At 41.3% G+C, this 22990-nt stretch overlaps 2 protein-coding genes and 1 pseudogene across 4 annotated transcripts in view; 2 read left to right on the plus strand and 1 right to left on the minus strand.

Moving 5' to 3' along the window:
- Positions 1-7864, minus strand: part of ASCC1 (activating signal cointegrator 1 complex subunit 1) — a 102867-nt gene extending 95003 nt beyond the window's left edge. For both annotated transcript variants that reach the window (XR_004959991.1, XM_036265124.1), the window contains exons 1-3: positions 7785-7864; positions 4737-4879; positions 3231-3330 (exon numbers count right to left, since the gene is read on the minus strand). Coding sequence is in view for 1 of the 2 variants with exons in the window: in XM_036265124.1 (XP_036121017.1) it covers positions 3231-3330; positions 4737-4848 (212 nt within the window). In the remaining variant the exon portion in view is untranslated. The remainder of the gene's footprint in view (positions 1-3230; positions 3331-4736; positions 4880-7784) is intronic.
- ANAPC16 (anaphase promoting complex subunit 16) lies at positions 7626-21618 on the plus strand. Of its 2 annotated transcripts, none has more exons than XM_036265125.1 (4): positions 7626-7716; positions 12715-12883; positions 19371-19445; positions 20148-21617. In XM_036265125.1, the coding sequence occupies exons 2-4, from the start codon at positions 12742-12744 to the stop codon at positions 20261-20263; spliced, it is 333 nt and encodes a 110-aa protein (XP_036121018.1). In that variant the 5' UTR covers positions 7626-7716; positions 12715-12741; the 3' UTR covers positions 20264-21617. The 2 variants fall into 2 exon arrangements, with proteins under 2 accessions (XP_036121018.1, XP_036121019.1); XM_036265126.1 differs by lacking the exon at positions 7626-7716 and adding an exon at positions 8798-8964 and having other exon boundaries at positions 20148-21618.
- LOC118632227 lies at positions 10039-10847 on the plus strand (annotated as a pseudogene).
- Positions 21619-22990: the final 1372 nt, after the last annotated feature.

Here is a 22990-nt window from a genome sequence, read left to right on the forward strand (position 1 = left end):
TTGTATATAGTACCATAGGTTTTGTATCTACTCATCTACTGATGGACACTAGGGTTACTTCCATATCTTGTCTATTATTTAATGCTGCAGTGAACATAGGAATGTATATATCTTTTCAAATTAACATTTGGGGTTTCTTCAGCTATATACCCTGAAGTGAAACTGCTTGGTCATAAGGCAGTTCCATTTTCAATTTTTGAGAAACCTCCACACCATTTTCCACAGTGACTACACCATTTTGCATTCCCACCAACAGTGCACAAGGGTTCCTTTTTCTACATCATCGCCAAACCCTTGTTGTTTGTTGATTTATTGATGACAATCATTCTGACAATTGTGAGTATATATTTGTTCTTAGATGGGCTAACCAAACCCTACTATTTCCATTAAGATCCACTGTAGTAAGCCTAGTTCTAAAAGTACAGTATGTTGCCCAGTTGGTGTGGCTCAGTGGTCAAGTGTCGACCCATGCACCAAGAGGTTTCCAGTTTGATTCCCAGTCAGGGCACATGCCCAGGTTATGGGCCCAATCCCCAGTAGGGGCATGCAGGAGGCAGCCAACTGATGTTCTCTCTCATCGATGTTTCTATCTCTCTCCCTCTCCCTTCCTCTCTCTCTAAAAGCAATAAAGAAAAAAAAAAATACAGTATGTTAGGAAGCTGGTGAGAACTCCCAAATTTACATATGGTTTTTCTCTGTTTTGGGCTACTGCATCAACTCTGTCAGGACTTTGTCTTTCCAGGCCTTATCATTAAGGGGTGCTTCCAACCAGGCCCCTATTTGATAGCATGTTGTTAGTGGACAAGGCTCTCACAGAAAGTGACTGGCTCAAAGTGGTCTACACACCTTAGGGAAGTAGTTGAGAGTTAAAGAGGCTTTGGATTCAAATAAACCTTGGGCAAGCCACTTGACCACTCTAAGTCAGTTTCCTCACTTATAAAAATGCAGTGAATAATACCTAAGTATCCTAAGGTTGTTGTAAGGATTAAATGCAATCATATATAAAAAGGGCTTCCCAGTGACTGGCACATAGCTCAGTATCGTCCATGCTATCCTTATTAAGCCCATAATGGCAGACTCCCAGTTAAGACTGCAGGCAGACTCAAAGAGGTTTACATGGGAGATCTAAGACATTCATTACAATAATACAGATACACAGTGAAAGGGTGACTGCTTTATTAAATATGTAAGTGGAAATTCCTACCAGATTGAGTGGTTCTCAATCTCAGCTGCACAGTTAAATCACCTGGTGTACTTAAAAGAACTAATGATACCTGGGTCCAGCTCGAGATTATGATTTAATTGGTCTGAGGTGCAGCCATATATCAAGTTTTAAAAGCTCCCAGGTGATTCTAATGTGCACCCGAGGTTGAGAACCATAGTATTAGAGCTAAACCATAGACAGGTGTTAACCACCATTGGGCTTTGATTATAAATTAGTTTGACCAGGTAATTTGTTCCTTGATCACAATAAGCCTACAGAAATGATTCATAGGAATCTTTCTAGTAAACACTGTCTATTAATTTGAATTTAACAGATTCAATATCTAATCTAACATACAAGTCATTTGGTACAGGAGTACTCAGAATATAAAGAATTCAAAAGATCAAGTTGGAATCATAAATCTAAGCAATTTTTACACACCTTAGCAGTAATAGAAAAAGAGGGCCTTGGACACAGGTTCAGGGGGTTAGCCTGGAATCGAACCCACGACCCTTTGGCTGAGCTGCCATTGCCCATTGCTTCCCTGGTTACAATCTCGTGGAATCTCTGAGAGTTTAGGAGGTACATGCCTGTGGGGGAATTAGAGGGGGAAAGAAAAGGTGTGGGCTTGCTCAGGGGAGGGAGAATGCAACGACATTTTCTTCTAAGAAACATGATTTGAGAAAGTCATGGCTCAGTTCCTGGTAAAATCAATGTAATGTCTTATTTAATGTGTGTATTTACTACTGTGTCACTGGAACCCAAGAGGAAAGTGACCTGTCTGTGTTAACATTTGGTTTTCTGTTTGGTCACATTCCAGAAGAATTTCATCCTTAAGAGGTATTTCAGAATACTCTCAAGGCTGATGAAAATGAAACTCTGCCTCTTGAAGCTTAAAGGTATATGATTCCATATTTGTAGATCTCCTCTCATAAAGGAGATTAAACAGACTTAATTCAACTGGTACAATACAGAAAAAGAATTTATGGACTTTCCAGACCAGCCTATCTTCAGAGGTGTAAGCCCAAATGAAGCCTGTTAAGCACATAAGTTAGCCACATTAGTGGTTAATATGGGATAGAATGTGGTCAAGAAGCACAGACTGAAGTAATGACAATGTTTCCAAGCAATTTATAAAGATGATCCTGGAAAAAACATAACATAATAGTCTTAGATTAAGTGTTGGGGATAAATACAACAGACACATGCCTACCTTCAAAAAGCTTCTCATCTAGTGGAGAAGACATCAAATAGCACAGAAGTAAATATAAACACAAGACTGAGAAATATACAAAGGAAAAGTAGAGGGTGTTATGAAAACATATAGTAGGGTAATAAATGGGGTTGAGAGGGAAAATGCTGTCAAAGCAAGCTTCCCTAAGGAAGAAGAATATAACTAGGTAAGAAAGAGGAGAGACCTGGCCAGTTTGGCTCAGCAGTTGGAGTGTCGTCCCTCAGACCAAAGATTTGCGGGTTTGATTCCAGTCAAGGGCACGAACCTCGGTTGCAGTTCATTCCTCAGCCCTGGTCGGGGTCGTGTGGGAGGCAACCAATCGATGTTTCTCTCTCTCTCTCTCTTTCTCTCCCTCCCTCCCTACCTCTCTATCTGAAAATCAATAGAAAAATATCCTCAGGTAAGGATTAAAATAAATGAATGAATGAATGAATGAATGAACAAATTGGTAGTTACAAAATAGTCATGGGGGTGTAAAGTACAACATTGGGAATGTAGTCAGTAATATTCTAATAACTAGGTACGGTGACAGATGGGTACCAGATTTACCAGGATGATCACTTAGTAAGTTGTATAATGTCTAATCACTGGGGTGTACACCTAAAACTAATATAATACTGTATGTCAACTATGAACAATAAAAAGTGATTTAAAAAAAAATTCTAGGACATAAAACACTATTTTGTCATTAGTAATCAAACATTGCAATTAAGTGTGGAAGAGAGACGAGTCAGCTTGCTGCTGAGTTTCCTGGAAATACCTCCCTGTGAAGTTGCCCTGGACCTCACTCACTTGTAGAGCAGGCTGGGGGCCTTCACAGTACACTGGAAACCTTGCTGGGTCTGCACCACGTCGTAGCCATCACAGGGTTCTTCTGCACACTCCATGAAGCCTGCACAGAAACCGTAACATCTTGCACAGAGCTTCTGCTCTGTGGACAAGTCTTCTCCCCAGCTGACAACCACTCTCGAGGTTTAAAAACAGCAACACACACACACACACACACACACACACAGAAGAGCCTGACACTTTACACTGCAGAGCACTGCTCTGACATTCCTTGTGACCTGCTCTTAGAAGAAAAATAAACAATAAAAAACACATGACTATTTCAAATCTTCCAGTCTTAGAACCTTGGAAAATTAGTATGTACATACCACTGTTTCTCCCAACTGTTTTCTCTCAAAAAGCTAAGACATAATAAAAAAAGTTTTACTATTTTTTTATGGAAAGGTAATTCATGTAATATAAAATTCATTCTCTTAAAATGTACAACTCAGGTCCTGGCGAGTTTGGCTCAGCAGTTAGAGCATCGGCCTGCGGACCCGAGAGTCCCAGGTTCGGTTCCCGCTAAAGGCACATACCTCAGTTGCGGTTCTTCCCGGCCCTGGTTGGGGTTGTGCGGGTGGCAAGCAATCAATGTGTCTCTCTCATGATGATATTTCTCTTTCTCTTCCTCCCTCTCTCCCTCCTGCTCTATCTGAAGATAAATGCAAAAAAAAAAATGTATAACTCAGTTGTTTTTAGTATTAAAACAAAAAATTCCTCCAGTGACTAAACCAGGAGTGATGCTGGGAGAACTTACTCCATACAGCGGAGACAATGTAAAATAAAGGAGCTCAAAGGCCCCAAGGCTGAAGGGAAATAGTGGGGAGCATTAGGGAGACAAACCCCCAGGGCTTAGGCCCCAAAGAAAGCAAAGAACCTAAAAGGCCTTGCCAATTTATGCATTAAACCCAAGCCGAAGTTAATTAGCCTGAAAACATTTATAATCCATCTCGACTGTTCAGTTTATTTCTTAAAATTATCCCTATATAATAATAAAGTTGTGTATTTAGAATTGCCTGTATATGACTGCAAAGAAGAGAAAAATAACAATAATAATAGCCAACATTATTGGGCACTGTATAAAATACTTTACATATGTTCATTTATTTCAGCAATTTATATATATACATATGTGTGTGTATGTATTACTTCATACAACTTTACAGATAAAGGAAGTTACTTATCACAGAATATTAATGGTTAATCTTAACAATTAAAGTTATCCCTTATTACGTTGACACCCCTGTACAAAAATTAAATGTAACTTGACTTATGAACTGCAAGTGAGAACACCTCATCAAACTCAAACACATCTGTCCCCTTGAACATCAACACAAATGGAGCTATGAGAAACCAATCATCTCAAATTTCAGTACCTACAAAGAAACACACTGAAACAAAACACAGAACTTATTCTACAGTACACAGAACATTTTACTTCTAATCTGAACAAAGAGCAACTAGGATTACCTTGATAGAAGTCCTCATCCTCTTCTTCATGTTGGTAAGTCTGTTCTTGAATGGGATTCTTCCTATAAACCCGTCCACCAATTCTAATAAGCTGTGGGCGCAGAACTTCCATGATACTTTCCCAAACAATATTCCAGTGAAGTCTTGAAAAAAAGAAAGATCACCTTCTTTTGATCAGAAAGAAGACCCCTATCTCTATTATATGGATTATTATGTAGGCCTGAAAAGACATAATTAGGCATCAGTTCACAGTACATTCTAAGCAAAAGCAGCACTGTTTCCATTAGACCTCCCCTTTTTGTAAACTGTTTTAAGTCAAATGCTGCATTTTCCACTACATTATATCATTTCTGGCTGACTTTAGACAGTAATTTGTAAACTATGCAGCGGTACAAAAAAAGGTGATTAAAAGATACTGAACCCTTTATATACAGCCTGTACATGGTTTTGAAAGAAAGAATAGAGGTCTAGTTATTACTTTAACCTAAAAGGAATAAAATGCACCCTTCTGTGTTTAACCCCTTTCAAAGTGTTTCACCCTTTCTATGCAGCATGATAATTAATAGAATTAGGGATATTTAATACACAGCCCTCTGGGTGGGGGGAGCCCCTAGTACTTTCAGAGGTGCTTGAAATATACATCCAACAATTAGATCCGGTTACCTATGAAAACAGTTAAAATATGACTTAACCAACATGGTTCTTCAAACCAACACATTACTACTTAACTTGGGATGGTGAACATACAATATAGTGTACAGATGATGTTTTATGGAATTGTGCACCTGAAACCTGTGTAATTTTGTTAACCATTGTCACCCCAATAAATACAATTAAAAAAGTGGAGGGAACCCACATTGCTGAGGGGAGGAATCCAATTTCCACAGACCACTGCCCAACAAACTGTACACCACTCACTGAGAAGCCAAGTTTCTAGTCACAACTTAATGAATCAATAATTCAGGAAACAAGGGTTGCTTATGGGCTGGCTGTGTTTAAGTTCAACCAATGTTCCTACCACATAGGTGGATAGTCTTGAGACCCAAAATATATAAAGTTCCAAAGAAAGTAGATTAATCCTTAATAAATACACTAAGACTCAGTCCAATCCTCAGAAAGTACCTTTAATTGGTAGTTTGCTTACAGAACCAAGGAGAGCCCTGGCCAGTTTGGCTCAGCGGTTGGAGCGTCCACCCGCAGACCAGAGAGTTCCGGGTTCGGTTCCCGCTAAGGGCACGTACCTCGGTCGCAGTTTGTCCCTGGCCCTGTTTGGGGTCGTGTGGGTGGCAGCCCCTCGATGTGTCTCTCTCACATTGATGTTTCTCTCTATATATCCCCCTCTCTCCCTCCTGTCTGATGGCCTGGGGACTGGCGCCAGGCAAAGTGCTCGACCATTGTCTCCCTTGCTCAGCCTTGCCTCCCACCCTGAACGACCTGCCTTGAGTTTGTAGATTAACTCCCATCTTGCTCTTATCGATTCACATTCCAGAGGCCCCATGCATAGCCCCCGCAGGGTCAAACCCTAAGGGACAAATTCCAGCTACAACAGGCAGATATAAAAGACACAAGCCGCTACATTGAGCGCGGCTTCTAGGACTCAACCCCCGGAGTCTGTGAACCTGCCCGGAGTGCACCCAATAAAGCCTGATCCCTGTTTATTCGGCTGATTGGCTCTCCAGTCTCTCTTCTGTTTTATTCGGCGGCGCCCCCGATTCCTTACACCTCCCATTCTATCTGAAGATAAATGCAAAAATGTCCTTGGGTGAGGATTAAAAAAAACAAAAAAACAGAACCAAGTAGAGATTTTATGTTGTGAGAGATAACATAGCAGGAAAAGAGGCTTGAATGGAGAAGAGAGGGGCATAATTAGCAATAACTTAATGGCATTCCACACTAGTGAAAGGGGCAGGAGAAAATAACAGAACTAATCCTAGTGGCATACTAACCATAGTTACAAGAAATGGTAAGCATCCTTTGCAATGTTAATCGTGGTTGCTTTGTTCTGATTAAAGAACAGCACACTCTGACCTGGCTGGGAGGTGTGTGCCTCAGAAGCTCACCTCAGGAATGCTGTCCATTCTCCTAACCTGAGGACAAGGGGGACTACCTGACACGTGGAAAGATGAACAACCTGATTATCGGAACACTGGCCCAGGGACCGTGACTCACTGGCAACCAGCCTCTGTAGCCCCCAGCCCACATTCCTCCCCCTTGCCAGAAACCTTTTAAAATCCCCGCTCCCAGCCCACGTTCCTACCCTCCTGCCTGTAACCATTTTAACTGCTCACCCCTATTAAAGCAGCTGGCAAGTGAGGGTGGGCAGAGATTGTCGGGGATGACCCCTTGCTCTCCCACACTGCCAGCAATGTTGGAGTAAACCCTCTTCTATGCTCCGGACTATTCAACCATGTCTTTGCTTCACTGGCTCAAGTAATGACAGGTGGTCCGGACCCATTTGTGGTCCGGTTTCACCAGCACCCTATTTCCCCAAGACCTCTGAAGAAAAAGGCTCTCCACAAAAGACTTTAATGTCAAGGTCAGGCCCTCCCCCAGGAGCTCTGGAAGAAGAGAGGGTTGCCTCAGGCACGACACACTTCATTTGCCTTTGCTACTCAGCCCTGGGCTACGAAAATGCTCAGAAGTAAGGGGGAATACCCAATTTATCCCTGCTCCCTGGTGGTCTGCAGAGGTAGAGGAAAGCAGAAGGCCTGCAATGTCGGGGGGGAAGCTGAAGCCCTGAATCATAAAAACCGAGATACGTCAACGTAACTAAACAAGACTCGGTTGCTGCTGCGGATACACCGCGGTTTGCAGAAGAGACCCGGAAGTCCTCTCCGGAAGCGCGTTCCCGCTCCACTCCGCCCGGCCACGCCCACCATTACTCGGGCGCGAGCACGCCGCCGTCCTCGTCGTTGTCAGCGCGGCCGCCCGGCTGAGGCACTGGGGGTGGGGCTGTAGGGGAAGTGCCAAAGCCGCTGAGGTAAGTGGCCGAGGGCTCAGGGACCCTCAGGAGCTTGGTGAAAAGGGAGTTCATCCTTGGGATCCTACCTGCAGGGACTAGTGAAAAGGAGAAGCTAGGAGAAACAGGAGCCTGCCGCAGAGGGCGTGTAAAAGGAAATTTCCTCAGGCCTCGACGGGCTAAGTGCGCTTGCGCACCTAGTGTTGGCGCATGCGCAGTGGACCTCTGAGGGGGTGGAATAGGGCTTTGTGGGGAGTGTGGCTTGAAATTATCTTGGGAACCTCTGACATTCTGACTCCTCCCCTCTCCAGCCCTTTCCCCACCTGGTTTTAGCCGTAGCACCTGTTTGAGTGGTAATCCAGCTATTTAAGTGGGATACAGTGGAACGATTTGTTGATGGAATTTAATGATGGCTTATAATAGTTTGTCATTGTACCACGTTACCTCTTTCATCGTCTATATTTTGAATAAGACTTTTTCAAAACGAAGTAATTTTTCTTAACAAAATAGGCATATATCTGTTAGGAAGGAAAAGGAGTTTATGATGCGAAGTCGTCCCTCGTGTGGTAAGTAAATATTTAGTCATCTTAGTGTGGACACATCCATTCTGTGTCTCCCCAAAATAGCATTGCTCTTCTATGAGGATCTTCATTGCCAGTAGTCCCAGCTTCCTTGATCAGGCCAAACCCCAGTTTACTTCATCATCAATATTTTATTCATTTAACAAAATCTTACTGAGCCACCTACTTTGGGCCTGGCAGCCTAGTGGGAGAGGGTTGTGTAAATAGATCTGTAGAATGAGGAAGAAAAAGAAAACAGTAATGAATTAATCTTTATGACACCAAGCTTCTCTATCCCCTTCATAACCTTTGCTGAGCTGCTAGCACTGTGTTCTGTCATTTATTCATCGTTCCTGCAGGAAACATTGTGATACAGATTCTATACTAGGTCTTTTTCTTTCCCACTTACAGTTGACTTTCATATTTTCTACTTGGCCATGTGACCAGAACTCTGTGCCAGGACATGGCGGTAGAAAGACAGCTTCCCCCTTTCCTATATCATAGGATTCTTCCTAAGATCAAGAACCTTAAAATGAAAGTGTGAAGTGTATTAATGGAGGGCATTTTTCCTCTTCCTGAGCAGACACTTCCCCCTTAGAAGCTTGCTCACCCAATGTCACATGCACAGAATTCGAACTTTTCCCATGAGTGTGTTAGGACATAATAAGTACAAAAAGCGGATCTGCACAGGGAAAAAAAAGATTCAAGAGTAAGTATTCATTAGTGATTTGGGATAGCTAATACTATTGTTTACTGTGCCTATAACTGTTCCAAATGCTTTCGTTATATTAATCTTTGTGACATCTCTGAGGTAGGTGCTATTATTATCCCTGTTTTAGAGATGAAGCAGCTGAGGAACAGAGGTAAAGAGATTTTTCCAGAATTACACAGCAAGTAGCAAAAATCAGGACCTGAACGCAGGCCTAGAAGCTTCAGAATCTGAACTTTTTTTTTTTTATCCTCACCCAAGGACATTTTTTTTTTTTTTTCATTTTTTGTTCAGATAGAGTGGGAGGGAAAGAGAGAAAGAGAGAGAGAGAAAAACATCGACGTGAAAGGGACACATCGAGTGGCTGCCACCCGCACGACCCAACCAGGGCCGTGGACAAACTGCAACCGAGGTACATGCCCTTAGCGGGAACCAAACCCGGGTCTCTCTGGACCGCAGGCTGACACTCTAACCACTGAGCCAAACTGGCCAGGGCATGAACTTTTTTTTTGATGGATGAGGGAGAGACATCGATCAGTTGCCTCCTGTATTCAGGCTTAAACCTGAAACCTCGGTGTAAGTCCTGACCGGGAATCAAACCCGAAATTTGTTGGTATATGGACGACACTCCAACCAAGTGAGCCACACTGGCCAGGGCCAGAATCTGAACTCTTAACCACTATGTTATTTCACCTTTCACATGGCACATGACGTGCCAACAAAGCCGTTGCTTGAAAAATGTCACCGCAAATAAGCTAAAGTCTCTATGCCTCAGTTTTGTTTTGTCATCTATAAAATGAGGGAGTTGGATTAGAAGACCTTTAAGGAATCTTATGATTCCTGTGAAATGTTTAGCTCATGTAGCAAACATTTATTTAAATCTGCTACTTGGTGTATACCAGGCATTATGTTGGTTCTCATGATCAGAATGCCTTCCTTCATAGAGCAGTTATAAACCAGGGTTTATTGTTAGTTTCACTTTAATTCCTGTTATCATCTGCTGATAGCATTCAAAATTTAACCTAAATCTTTAAAATTTGAAATTACTCAGGTGTATCTCTTCACCTCAGCAGAAAACTGCTTATTTATGTTAAAGTTAGCTTTGTGCTAATTCTGCACTCCAGTTTTCAACCCTGGCTGTTTCGTGTATTGAATGATAGTTGTTCTGAATTTGAAAGAAAATAGGATGGGCCACATCTACAGTGAGAGGATGAAGACCATTCTCAGCAATCAAACTGGCAACATCCCAGAAAATGTGGACATCACTCTGAAGGGACGCACAGTTATTGGAAAGGGCCCCAGAGGCACCCTGCAGAGGGACTTCAACCACATCAATGTAGAACTCAGTCTCTTTGGAAAGAAAAAGAAGAAGCTTTGGGTTGACAAATGGTGGGGAGACAGAAAGGAACTAGTCATGGTTCGCACTATCTGCAGTCATGTACAGAACATGATCAGGGGTGTTACACTGGGCTTCCGTTACAATGTCAGTATTCAGGAGAATGGTTCTCTTGTTGAAATCAGAAATTTCTTGGATGAAAAAAAAAATACATCCACAGAGTGCGGATGAGGTCAGGTGTTGCTTGTTCAGTATCTCAAGCCTGGAAAGATGAGTCGATTCTTGAAGAAAACAACATTGAACATTGTATGAAGTTCAGCTGCTTTGGTTCAGCAAGCCACAACAGTTAAAAACAAGGATATCAGAAAATTTTTTAACAGTACCTATGTTTCTGAGAAAGGAACAGTTCAGCTGGCTGATGAATAGGATCTAAGTTGTTCGGCTATAGAAATACCAAGATGCCAAATGATTTGTCACACTTATTTGCGATATTTTAAAGATGCAATAAAAGCCTCCTATTGATTTGGGGTGGAGGGATAAAATAGGATGAAAGGGAATTTCTTTTATGATACTCAGTTTAGAAGTCACATTGTATCTAGCCTTTGAAGCTGCCCTCACTGTGGCAGTCAGCTTGAGTGCTCTGCTGAGCAACTTGGTTTGAAAATATAAAGTACCCCTTACAGCCCTGGCCAGTTTGGCTCAGCGGTTAGAGCGTCGGCCTGCGGACCAGAGGGTCCCAGGCCATACCACTAAGGGCACGTACTTCGGTTGCAGTTTGTCCCCGGCCCTGGTTGGGGTTGTGTGGGTGGCAACCACTTGAGGTATCTCTCTGGCATCGATGCTTCTCTCTCTTCCCCCCTCTCTCTTTCCCGCTCTATCTGAAGATAAATGCAAAAATGTCCTTGGGTGAGGATAAAAAATAATAATAATAAAGTACCCCTTACATTTGCAACTGAGTAAAGCACATATCAAGGTGTGGGGAAAAGATTAGAGTTTAAGCCTTAGGTGAGATATATACACAGTTCACAATGGGTTCTATTCTGAACTGATGGGAAATAATACTGAGCTACTCCCCAAAAGATAGCTAAGTTGTCTATAAACTTTATTTAGATTCCAAGAGGAATTTACTTAGAAATTTGGATCTGGTCCATTACTGCTTATGTTTTTATAAAGAGAATTTTTAGCCCTGGCTGGTTTGGCTCAGCGGTTAGAACATCAGTCAAGGGCACATACCTGGGTTGCAGGTTCAATCCTGGCCCCTTTCACGGTCACTGGGGTTATGCAGGAGGCAACCAATTGATATGTCTCTTTCCCTCCTTCCCTTCCACTCTATCTAAAAATCAATGGAAACATCCTCAGGTGAGGATTAAAAAAATGCACACACACACAAACACTTTTTAGAGTCTTTTATAAATTTATGGTATAAGCTTCTATGGCAAAGGTAGTATTTTTGTTTTGAACTTTTGTAAGGAGTCATGTATTCAGTATAGGTTTTATCATCTACATTTGGACTTTTTGACTTTTTGATTTTTTGACATGATAAGAGATAAAACACTTAATAGCTGCTCTATTCCTAATGGGCCGTGAATTCTGAAATCATTTCCGAGCTGTTTTGTTCCAGTCTTGGGACGCCACCAAGTGATCAACTTGCATATTACATTTGCATGAAAAGGTCTTTTTAAAATGTTAATACTAAAAGGGCCAATATGTACTTCCTAACCAGTTCCCCTTCCTTGGGAACAGAACACAGTGTTATTCTGGAATTTTATTTGGAAAATTTTAAAGTCAATTTTGCTGTGGCGTGGTCAGGATGTATCCAAGACAAACTGTCCTATGAGGCATGGTTGTTTTATCCTCATATAATTTATTTCCTCAGTCAAATTACTACCTTGGCATGGTCCTGTCACCCTTTCCTAACTCATAAATCACCCACAGTCAATCCCAAGCAATTTAAACAGTTTACTAATGGTAGGAAGTAGTGTTTTAAGTAGAAAAACTAAGAAACATATCTTCACTTAAAATCTGAGTGACATTTTGGCCTGAGGGATCAATAAAAGATTGTAAGAGTAGAGAGGGTAGAAAAAAGGGAAGCCAATTTTTTTTAAATATGTTTTTATTGATTTTTTAGAGAGGGAGGAAGGGAGAGATAGAAACTTCAACATGAAACATCCATCTGCTGCCTCCTGTACGCCCCCTACTGAGGATGGAGCCTGCAACCCGAGCATATGCCCTGACCAGAAATCGAATCCAGACCTCTCAGTCCTTAGGACAGCGCTCAGTCCACTGAGCCACACTGGCTGGGCGGGAAGCCAATTCTTTTACTAAATTTATGCTGGCTTTTATGGCAGCTAGAATGAAATGTTGTCAATCTCACTCCCATAAATGTGCCAATTGCTGTTTTTCTTTCTCTGCAGTGAAGTGAGAATTCTACTAGAAAGGAAATGGCTGCCTCTTCATCATCCTCCTCAGCTGGTGGGGTCAGTGGAAGTTCTGTCACTGGATCTGGTTTCAGTGTCTCAGACCTTGCCCCACCACGGAAAGCCCTTTTCACCTACCCCAAAGGAGCTGGGGAGATGTTAGAAGGTGATCTCATGTTGCTTTTTGCTGATAATTGAATTCAGACCTGCAGTGACTGTTCATTATAAAGATGCTATTAAGTGGATTAGAGAAGAATTTGCCCCGATTTCAGCTCCACATTTCATCTTTTGTCCCCATTTTAAAATAATATCTTTAAAATACAAATCTCCAGAATCAGAACTTTGGAGCTGAAAAACACTGGAAGTCAAGGAGATCATCTAGAGTTTTGTTTTTTTTTTTATCCTCACCTGAGGATATTTTTTTTTTTTTTTCTGTTTATCTTCAGATAGAGTGGGAGGGAGGAAGAGAGAGAGAGAAAGAGAAACATCAACTAATTGCCTCCCGCACAACCCCACCAGGGCCAAGGACGAACTGCAACTGAGGTACGTGCCCTTGACTGGAATGGAACCTGTAACTCATTGGTCAGAGGGCCAACGCTCTAACTGCTGAGCCAAACTGGCCAGGGCCATCTAGAGTTATTTAGACCCAGGAAAGTTAAAATGATTTGCCCAGCCCTGGCCGGTTTGGCTCAACAGTAGAGCGTCGGCCCAAGGACCAATGAGTCTTGGGTTCCATTCCAGCTAAGGGCACCTACCTCAGTTGCAGTTAATCCCCAGCCCTGGTCAGGGTCATGTGGGAGGCAGCCAATTGATGTGTCCCTCTCACATCAATGTTTCTCTCTTCCTTTCTCTCCCTCTCTCTCCCCCTCCCACTCTATCTGAAGATAAATAGAAAAATATCCTCGGGTGAGGATTTTAAAAAAAGAAAAAATGATTTGCCCATGTTAAAAGACAAATTCAGCACTGAAACCAGGAGTTCTCCTGACATCCTGCTCCAGTTTGCTTTATCCTGGCACCAGCCTGTCTCCCTATGATTAGTAGGTTTGATGTATTTTGTCTTGTGTAGTTAATCTAAAGATAGACTAACTCCACCAAAGAGGTTCTGAGAAGAAATCAAAACTAATATGCTACTTTTATATGTGCAGATGACTGTGCTGGCCCACTTCAGGACAGTGCTGTGTGGTTTTTCTAGCACTAGAGATGGATTTTGCATCATACTATCCATCTTATTCAGCACACATTTGCAAACTGGCTGGGTGAGATAAGGGCACAGGCTATAAGCACAAAATGTCATTGGTACTTGGAATTCATCTTACTTTAGGAGCTACATCAATAAATTCTTAATGGGGATCATAAAAATCACCTGAAGAGTTTACTGAACTCCACATGCCTGGCCAACCTTAGCAATTCTGAATTAGTAGGGTGTAGCACAGGAATCTTTTTTTTACTAACACCCAGGGGAGTCTCATTAAAATGATCCTTAACTATTAAAATTTTATCATGCTTTGGAAAAAGTCAACATAGAACCTATTAAGAATTCAAAATCTACTTGATTCTAGCACTTTTGTGTTTAATTATATATTGATCTTTTTTGCTTTAAATATTGCAAATTTCGGTAAGTGTATTTAATCTGAAAATGTCTCTGAGAAAGGTATAGACCCAGTTGGAGTCCGTTTCTGGGGGTGCTCTTTATTCATTTATATCAGGTATAATAAAAAACAGTTTGGGGTTAAGCCAGGACAAATAGAAGAATCATTTTGACGGGAAAATATGGAAAGACCAGGACCTTAAGGCTTCCTAGAATTGGTTCAAATCATGGTTACTGACGTAAACAGTAGAGTAACACAGTTAGTAGTACATCTGAAGTGTGTGTACTTGTGTCTTTGCCTTTTCACTTTCTTCAGTTATGTTAGCAAAAATTCGAGTTAGTGTCACTGAGTCTGGAGGTAGTAATATAGGCCTTATTTTCCATATTTGACATTGAAAATATATTATGACTTTAATTAGACATAGCAGAGTTTTGGTATTAAGGAAGTTTCCCATAAAACAAATCAAAAGTTGGGGGCATTTAAATTGTTTAATGAGCAGCAGCAAAAAAAAACAAAATTGCTTAATGAGTTTTATAGCAGCAGAAGAGGAATCAATGTTTAACAATGGACTCTAAAATTGAAGTCATTTAAATTCTACCTACAGGAGGCATTTAATACTGGAGATACCTCCTTAGTCTCAAAGCTATAAGCATTCTTTGTCAGTGTACACAGATTACTTAGAAACATTGAAAGAGGAAAGGCTTCTGAGATTAGTTTGAATGTTGATGTTTTAACAAGTTACAGTTCTGTCCATTTTTATTCAATCAGTGTGCTTTATGGAGGACTGTGTTGGCTTTCTAGTGTAGGATGAATTAAGTTTAAATTCACAGTGCACAGTTTTGATTCTCTTTCTTAAGTTTAAAGTTTCGCCCATATTTTAAAGCTGCTTACACTTCAGGACAGAATATGAAAAATTAGAGATGGCAATCCCTGAACTGTCTTGTTCAAATCAAGAATGTTAAATTGTCCCACTTCTAGGAATATACCCCAAGAAGCCTGAAACACCAATCAGAAAGAATATATGTACCCCCATGTTCGTAACAGCACTATTTACAATAGCTAAGATCTGGAAACAGCCCAAATTTCCATCAGTACACAAATGGATAAAAAAGCTGTGGTACATATACACAATGGAGTACTATGCAGCTGTAAGAAAGAAAGATCTTTTATCCTTTGAGATGACATGGAGGGACCTGGAAAGTAGTATCCTAAGCAAAACAAGCCAAACAGAGAAAGACAAGTATCATATGATCTCACTTATTTGTGGAATATAATGAACATAACAGTCTGAGAAATGGGGTAGTCCCAGAGACGTGGAAGTGGGGTACAGACTGACAATCCCTAGAAGAGGGGGTGGTGGGGGGAGAGATAAACCACAGAACTTATATGCATGTACGCATGAACAGTGGACATGGACAACAAAGCTGGGGACAGGGCAGGGAGGAAGGGGGAGGGGGGAATCAGTGGGGGTGAAAGGAGAAACATCTGTAACAAAAATAAATTAATGGAAAAAAAAGAATGTTACATTGAAAAGAGTACTCCTGCCCTGGCCGGTTTTGCTCAGTGGTTAGAGCATCGGCCTGCGGTCCGGAGAGACCCGGGTTCGGTTCCCGCTAAGGGCATGTACCTCGGTTGCAGTTTGTCCCCGGCCCTGGTTGGTCGTGCGGGTGGCAGCCACTCGATGTGTCCCTTTCACGTCGATGTTTCTCTCTCTCTCTCTTCCTCTCTCTCCCTCCTACTCTATCTGTGCAAAAGATGGAAAAATGTCCTCGGGTGAGGATAAAAAAAAAAAGAGAGAAGAAAAGAGTACTCCTAAATGTGAGTTAATAAGGATGTTAGATTTGAAAGCCATCTTCTGCCATACTTACAGGTGATACTGTTTTGCAGTTAATATTACCATGTACTAAACCATTTTTTTTAACCATTTTTCTTAACAGTACTTGAATTGAATATGAAAATAGAGTAGGAAGAGTTGCCTGTTCAAAGGAACAAAAACGATCAGGAATCAAGGTTGGATGCTGTTTATAATCTTAACAGGTTCAACTTGATCTTGTATCCTCCTAAATCTAGGATAATAAGCCCAAATAACCTGTAGTTAGCCTTGTAAATTAACTTTTTTGTGCACCTACCTGCTCTCTGATAACAGACATCTCACATAAGCAGTACACAGCAGTTTTCAGCATTCTCCTGCCCTTTGGTAAGATTGTCCTCACCCAATTATTAGTAAGCTTTCCAGCCCAGAAGTGGCTGAATTTTAGTGACATTGTAGGCCACTGAAGTGAAAATTATCTGACATTGTCTAACTTCTTGTTGTGAAATGAATTTTTTTTTTTTATCCTCACCTGAGGACATTTTTCCATATTTTGTTCAGATAGAGTGGGAGGGGGGGAGAGAGAGAGAAAAAAACATCGACGTGAAAGGGACACATCGAGTGGCTGCCACCTGCACGGCCCAACCAGGGCTGGGGACAAACTGCAACCGAGGTACATGCCCTTAGCGGGAACCGAACCCGGGTCTCTCTGGACCGCAGGCTGTCGCTCTAACCGCTGAGCCAAACCGGCCAGGGCTGAAATGAATTATTTTAAATGAATTTGTTATTCATTTATTGGAGTTGCAATGGTGTTAGATTTGGGCAATTTACTGAACTTTTCAGTATTTATAACCTTTGCTTGCCTCTTAAGAGGAAAGCTGATATATTGCTACTTGGTGTGTTACAATGGGTTTGATTACAGTTTCTAAATGGAAGACAGATTGCCCCAGGCTGACGACTCTCTGGAGAAATTCCAGGCTTTAGATTAGTACAGATATCACATTTAATAGGATGTGGCTAGGAAGCAGTGGACGTTGTGGTTAATACAGAGCTGCACATCAGCAAAAGTGTATTCCATAAGCACATAGAGTGGAAAGTGCAAGTGGCAAGGGCACACAGAAAGGCGTAGAGTGTCTATCTGAAAGATTAGCTTACATCCTTTGGCTTTGAAGTTTATTACCAAGGGAAATATGCAAATGTTATAATTTAAGCATTTTATCCTAATAGCACCAGTGATTAAATGTAAGTAGAAGGTAGCATTTCCAAGAGCTTCCAAATATATCTTGGCCTGATCCTTACAGCTCATTAATCCCCACTGCCTTGTTTGAGATTTCAAGTTCAGTATAGTTCAGGATCAAACTACCTGAGAAGTGAGCTCTAATTCTCTATGCTTTGCTCTTTCTAAAATAAAACTTCAGTTATAATTTGACTCTTTAAACAAGGGTATGACTAGGATAATGAACACTGGTGTATCTACACAGAAGAGCTATAACAAATTGTGTCGTTGTTGTCAAATGTTCAAACAATCCCTCTTCCCGTAGTGGAATTTATAGTTACTTGTTGCCCAATTAGCTAAAAAACTCAGTGATATCATTAGCTTACCTAGATCTTTAAAGTGGACAGTCAGTATAATATTTAGTTCTTTGAAAGTAATTTTTTTTGCTCAGTGTAGATGATCTGCTCACAGCTGACTTACATTCAGCCAGAGGAATGGGAGTGGGAGGAGAAGATAGGATTATATCCCATATAGCACAATATGGAGAAAAGAAGTTGAATTTAAAGAATGTAACACTCTCCCTAAAATGTCCATCACTTTATAAAATAAATATTTTGAAATAATGCATAATATGTATGAAAATAAATTTTTTGTATCCATTTTGAAGATAAAATTGGACAAAAGGAGCACTTTTGGTTGTATATTCAAGATATCTAGACACAATACCTGTGGTTTTTCTTATTGTTTATCATGCTTACTGAAATAAGGTCTGCCTTGTGTGAAACTCAGCATGAAGTCAAAATGTGTTAGTCCTAATTCCTTATCACTTAATACCTGGCTGACATACCAACCCATGATTGATGGGTGAATGTTGGATACCTGGCAGTGCTGGCATGAACTACCACCTAAAAAAAGGACAGCTGTGTCCTCTCCCTCCATTGGTTTTAGGATTTTTGCAATAAAGTACCTTCTCCAAATGGTTTGAGCTACCCTTCTAAAAGCCACATTTTCCTATATGACCTCTATGTCATTTGGGGTCTGTTTTGCTGTTTCTGCCCTTGCCTGACTAGGAATAACATGAGCTAGCTTATATTTCAGTCATCTTCCAAATGCTGTGGTGACTGAGTTAGCTACCTTCTTGTTGCCAGTTCTTGGCACCAGTACAGTGCTAGGTTCTGAAATTGCACTGTACTCTTATCGCCATCCAAATTGCAATGTTTTGGTTCAGTTGGAAAATCAAGGTTACAATTTGCGTTGACAGAATGAAATTTCCCAGCAGTGTTTTGTCATGGTCATAATGATGTAATTTGATATACTGAAAATCAACAACAGCTATTTTTCCCTCAGCTTGACTTTTGAGAATGAAAATGAGTACGAGTTTTGGTGTACCTTTGTATTTTGATAGCACAGTGGCACCTGGCCAAAGCTGTCAGTGTTTGCCTGACATACAGAACAGGAGAACATTAGAAAACTATCGGGCTGGGAGGGGGGAAATGTTGACCAGGACATCAGACTGAGGTTTCTTGTTTTTGTTTATGTAAACCCTATTTTTAAATTCTTAAACAAGTAGAGGAACTATTTTAATATTCTAGGTATAGAAGAAATAGCTTTTATAGCAGAGCAGTAGTATTAGTTCTCAAATGAAACAGAAGCCCTCTTAGTAAATACTGAAAAGTAGACCCTGGATATAAAAGCAGGATAAAACCCTGGCCGGTTTGGCTTAGCACTTAGAGTGCTGGCCTGCAGTCCAGAGAGACCCAGGTTCGGTTCCTGCTAAGGGCATGTACCTCAGTTGCAGTTTGTCCCCGGCCCTGGTTGGTCATGTGGGTGACAGCCATTCGCTGTGTCCCTTTCACATTGATGTTTCTCCCTCTTCCTCTCCTTCCCACTCTATCTGAACAAAAAATGGAAAAATGTCCTCAGGTGAGGATAATAAATAAATAAATAAAAGCAGGAAAAAGAATGGGCATGTTTACTAGGCTTATGGGAGCCATAGAACCCTTAGAGCAGATTAAAACTTTTCCTGTTTTGTTTGTAGATGGCTCTGAGAGATTCCTCTGTGAATCTGTGTTCAGCTATCAGGTGGCGTCTACACTGAAGCAGGTGAAACATGGTAAGCACATGAGTGTTGTGTATTAACTATGAGAATACATTTCTGGGGCAGAGGATAGAGAGGGGGATTCAGAAAGGTCAGTGTATGCTTTGTGACAAACTCCTGAAATTCAGCAAGGCTGTTTTGTGGACTTTCTAAATTACCTGCAGACAAGAACATTTTACAGCCTTAATCCAGACATACTGTCCTCATTAAGGCTTAAATTTGAAGTCAAAAGGGTTAGTTTTCTAGGGGAGTTACAGCTGCTACTCTTGTGTTGCTTTTCCTCTCCTTTCTGAAAACTTCTTTTAGTGTCATCCTCCACTGGTTACCATCATCTTCATCTTCAAGTGTTTATGTAATACTGCTGGTCTACCTGGCTCAGCTCCTGTAGCACCTTGTCTGTTCCATCATGCTGCACTAGGCTTCACTTACACATCAGGAAACTGGGTTCCCCCACCAGATCATTTCACCATTGAAGGCATGATGTCGGAGGAAAGCTGCAATCGCCTATAACCCTAGGATTTTAGTACACATCGCTTTACTACTTTTTTTTAAAGATTTAAGTCTGTGACCAACATAGAATAAGACCCCATTACTAGACTATTGAGGAAAAAATTCCTTGTAGAAATTACTTTTAAATCATCATCATCATGTTGGTGGTTGGTGACTGTCTAATGAGAAATACATTGTATTATGTATTACCTCCTTGACTCTTTACAGATCAGCAAGTTGCTCGGATGGAAAAACTAGCTGGTTTGGTAGAAGAGCTGGAGGCAGATGAGTGGCGGTTTAAACCCATCGAGCAGCTGCTGGGGTTCACACCCTCTTCCTGTTGACCTTGCCTGGGTGGTCACCTCTGGTGTGCACAGCAAGTGCAGGGCCAGCGAGGAACTTTCCTTACTGCTTACATAGCCATCCAGAGTTCACAGTTTCATCACTGAATTGTTCATTCACATCAGTCAGTACTTGTTTAATTCACATCAGTACTTGGTTTCTCTGTTTCTATCCACAAGCAACAAATATTTAAATGTGTGATCTTGCAGGGAAAATTTTTGTTTGTTTAAAACATTGAGAATTAGGTTAAGACAATCGGCATCAGAGAACCAGGAGGTCTGGGTAAGAGATGTATAAAACTTCGCAAACCAGGTAGGTCACACGCCAGAATTGGCCAACGGAATGGCTCCTCTCCTGACATTCATGCAGTGCATGGAATCCTCACCGGTCAAGCTTAGGTCAGGATCTGGAGTTGTAAAATACAGCATTTCCGACCTAAAACATTCTTTTTGCTAATGAATGTGATTTCTACTCAGGACCTAAGTGAGGAATTTTTAAATGTTTAGGGTTTTTTCTATTTTTAGACACCTAATTCTATAGATTCTAACTTTTTCTAACCTCTTTTAGACATGCCAAATGCTGGCAAAAAGAATTGTTTTTTGAATATTGAAGCACTTGTAAGAATAAAGCAGTGAACAAAATCCTTTAAACACAGAAGTCCTGAGTTCCTCTTGTTGGTGGACTCAAGCAATTCTGTAGCAAATAAATCCTTTGAAAGAGCTCCAAATTGGCTTCTTTATCCTTTCAAAGTCTCAGGGATTTGGGTTAGGGGGAGGAGGTCAGATTATTTTTTATAAGACAGGAATCTGAAAACCATTTCTCCTAAGCAAATGGGAGATTTGCTTTATCTCAGGAATATTTTGTCTTTACAAAAGTATATGAATTTATCAATATCTGAGTAGGTTTTTAGATCATGATAGGGAAAAACCTAAAAAGGGAAAAGGTGTCCTTTGTTCTCCCTCATGGAACCCATGTCCACACTGTACAAATAAGAGAATCATTTATTAGATTTTATGCAAATTTTGCCTCAGAAACATTTGCCTTTCTCCTCATTAATAACTTGTAACTGACCTACTTAGAGTTGCTTAATTATGAATAAATATAATCTCAGTAGCAACTGGCCTTAATCTCAGGAGTTCAAAATGTTTAGCACGTACGACCTGACAGGGAGGTGGCAGCCTCATTGCGCTGGTAAGGAATCTGAGCACAGAAGTCAAAGGCCTGCTCGCAGTCACACAACTCAGGGAAGAAAACCTTGGAATTGGAATATATTCCAGCTGATAATTCAGCCCACTGCTCTTGTCTCTAAAGCACATCAGAGCACCAAAATTGCGAGCCCATATTAATTTCTCAACCCAAACAAGCTTCATATTTGAAAACCAATGAGTTCCCTAATGTACTTCTTTTTTTTTTTTTTTTATCCTCACCCGAGGACATTTTTCCATTTTTTGTGCAGATAGAGCAGGAGGGAGAGAGAGAGAGAGAAACATCAGTGTGAAGGGACACATCGAGTGGCTGCCACCCGCACGACCAACCAGGGCCGGGAACAAACTGCAACCGAGGCACGTGCCCTTAGCGGGAACCGAACCCGGGTCTCTGTACCGCAGGCCGACGCTCCAACCGCTGAGCCAAACCGGCCAGGGCCCTAATGTACTTTTTAGCATCAACTATGGATTATTACCAAAGGAAAAAAATAAAAATACGTAGATGCAGTAGACCTTTAAATCATATTTTCAGTGACAATTTAGAAGCAATCACTAATTTTCTCTCTTGGTTTCATTTGTAACAGACACTGTATTAGCTCATCTTTACCCTTTGGTGTTTGAACTTACAGAATTTTTTTCTCTTTAAATTGGACATTTCTCTTTATGAGTTTAGAAACTGAAGAGATCCTAGAGTTGAATGGAAATGCTTTCTGAAGCACCTTTCCCAGTGATCATTCAGCAGCGGCTTGATGCTGCCAGGAAAAAGACCCTCATTGTTTAAGTTAGCCGCCCCCACCCCTGCACCTTTTGGTTGGTTATTATGTTTCATCATTCACAACTCCTGTTACCATGCTTTGAGCCTGGAGGCGGACCTTGCTGCTCATCTGTCATCTCTGCACTCATTATGTGCCAGTCAGTCACAGGCATTAATTATAATCCTTTCAGGACACTGCAAGACATGTAATGCCCTCATTGCGGATGAGGAACCTGAAGCCCAGAGCGGGCATGACTTGCCAAGGCTGCATGGGTCAGTAAATGGTCAAGTCTGCGTTTGAACTCCAAGTCTGCCAGACTCCAAAGCTGAGATTATTTTCGATGCACGATGCTGCATCCCACTGAGCCCATCCCAGTGTCTTATATAAAGAAAACACCTAACGTTCTTTTTATGATAAAATGAATTAACTACCTGGAGGAAATAAGCCTTGTCTCAGTACTTGGTCTCAAGCACAATGAAGGAACAGCCTCTTTAAGAACTGATAGGAATTAACTATGTTTGTATGTGCATAACCTTTTAATATTCAGTACGGTGAAAGTGTAGTTCTGTCCTTGAGGGTAAGATGTAAGGAGGAAGGCAAGAGGACGGAGCAGCTGTGGACCAGGACTGCACAGACAACCATGCTAAGGAAGCGGATGGTACCGGCACCTCTGCATGAAGCTCTTTGCAGGTTCCAGAGCACTGTCACGTGTAGTGTCGGTTCTCACGTTGACCCTGTGAGGGAAATGAGGCCATTACTGTTTTACAGT

Source organism: Molossus molossus, unplaced genomic scaffold, assembly GCF_014108415.1.
Source record: "Molossus molossus isolate mMolMol1 unplaced genomic scaffold, mMolMol1.p scaffold_m16_p_17, whole genome shotgun sequence".
NCBI lineage: Eukaryota > Metazoa > Chordata > Mammalia > Chiroptera > Molossidae > Molossus > Molossus molossus.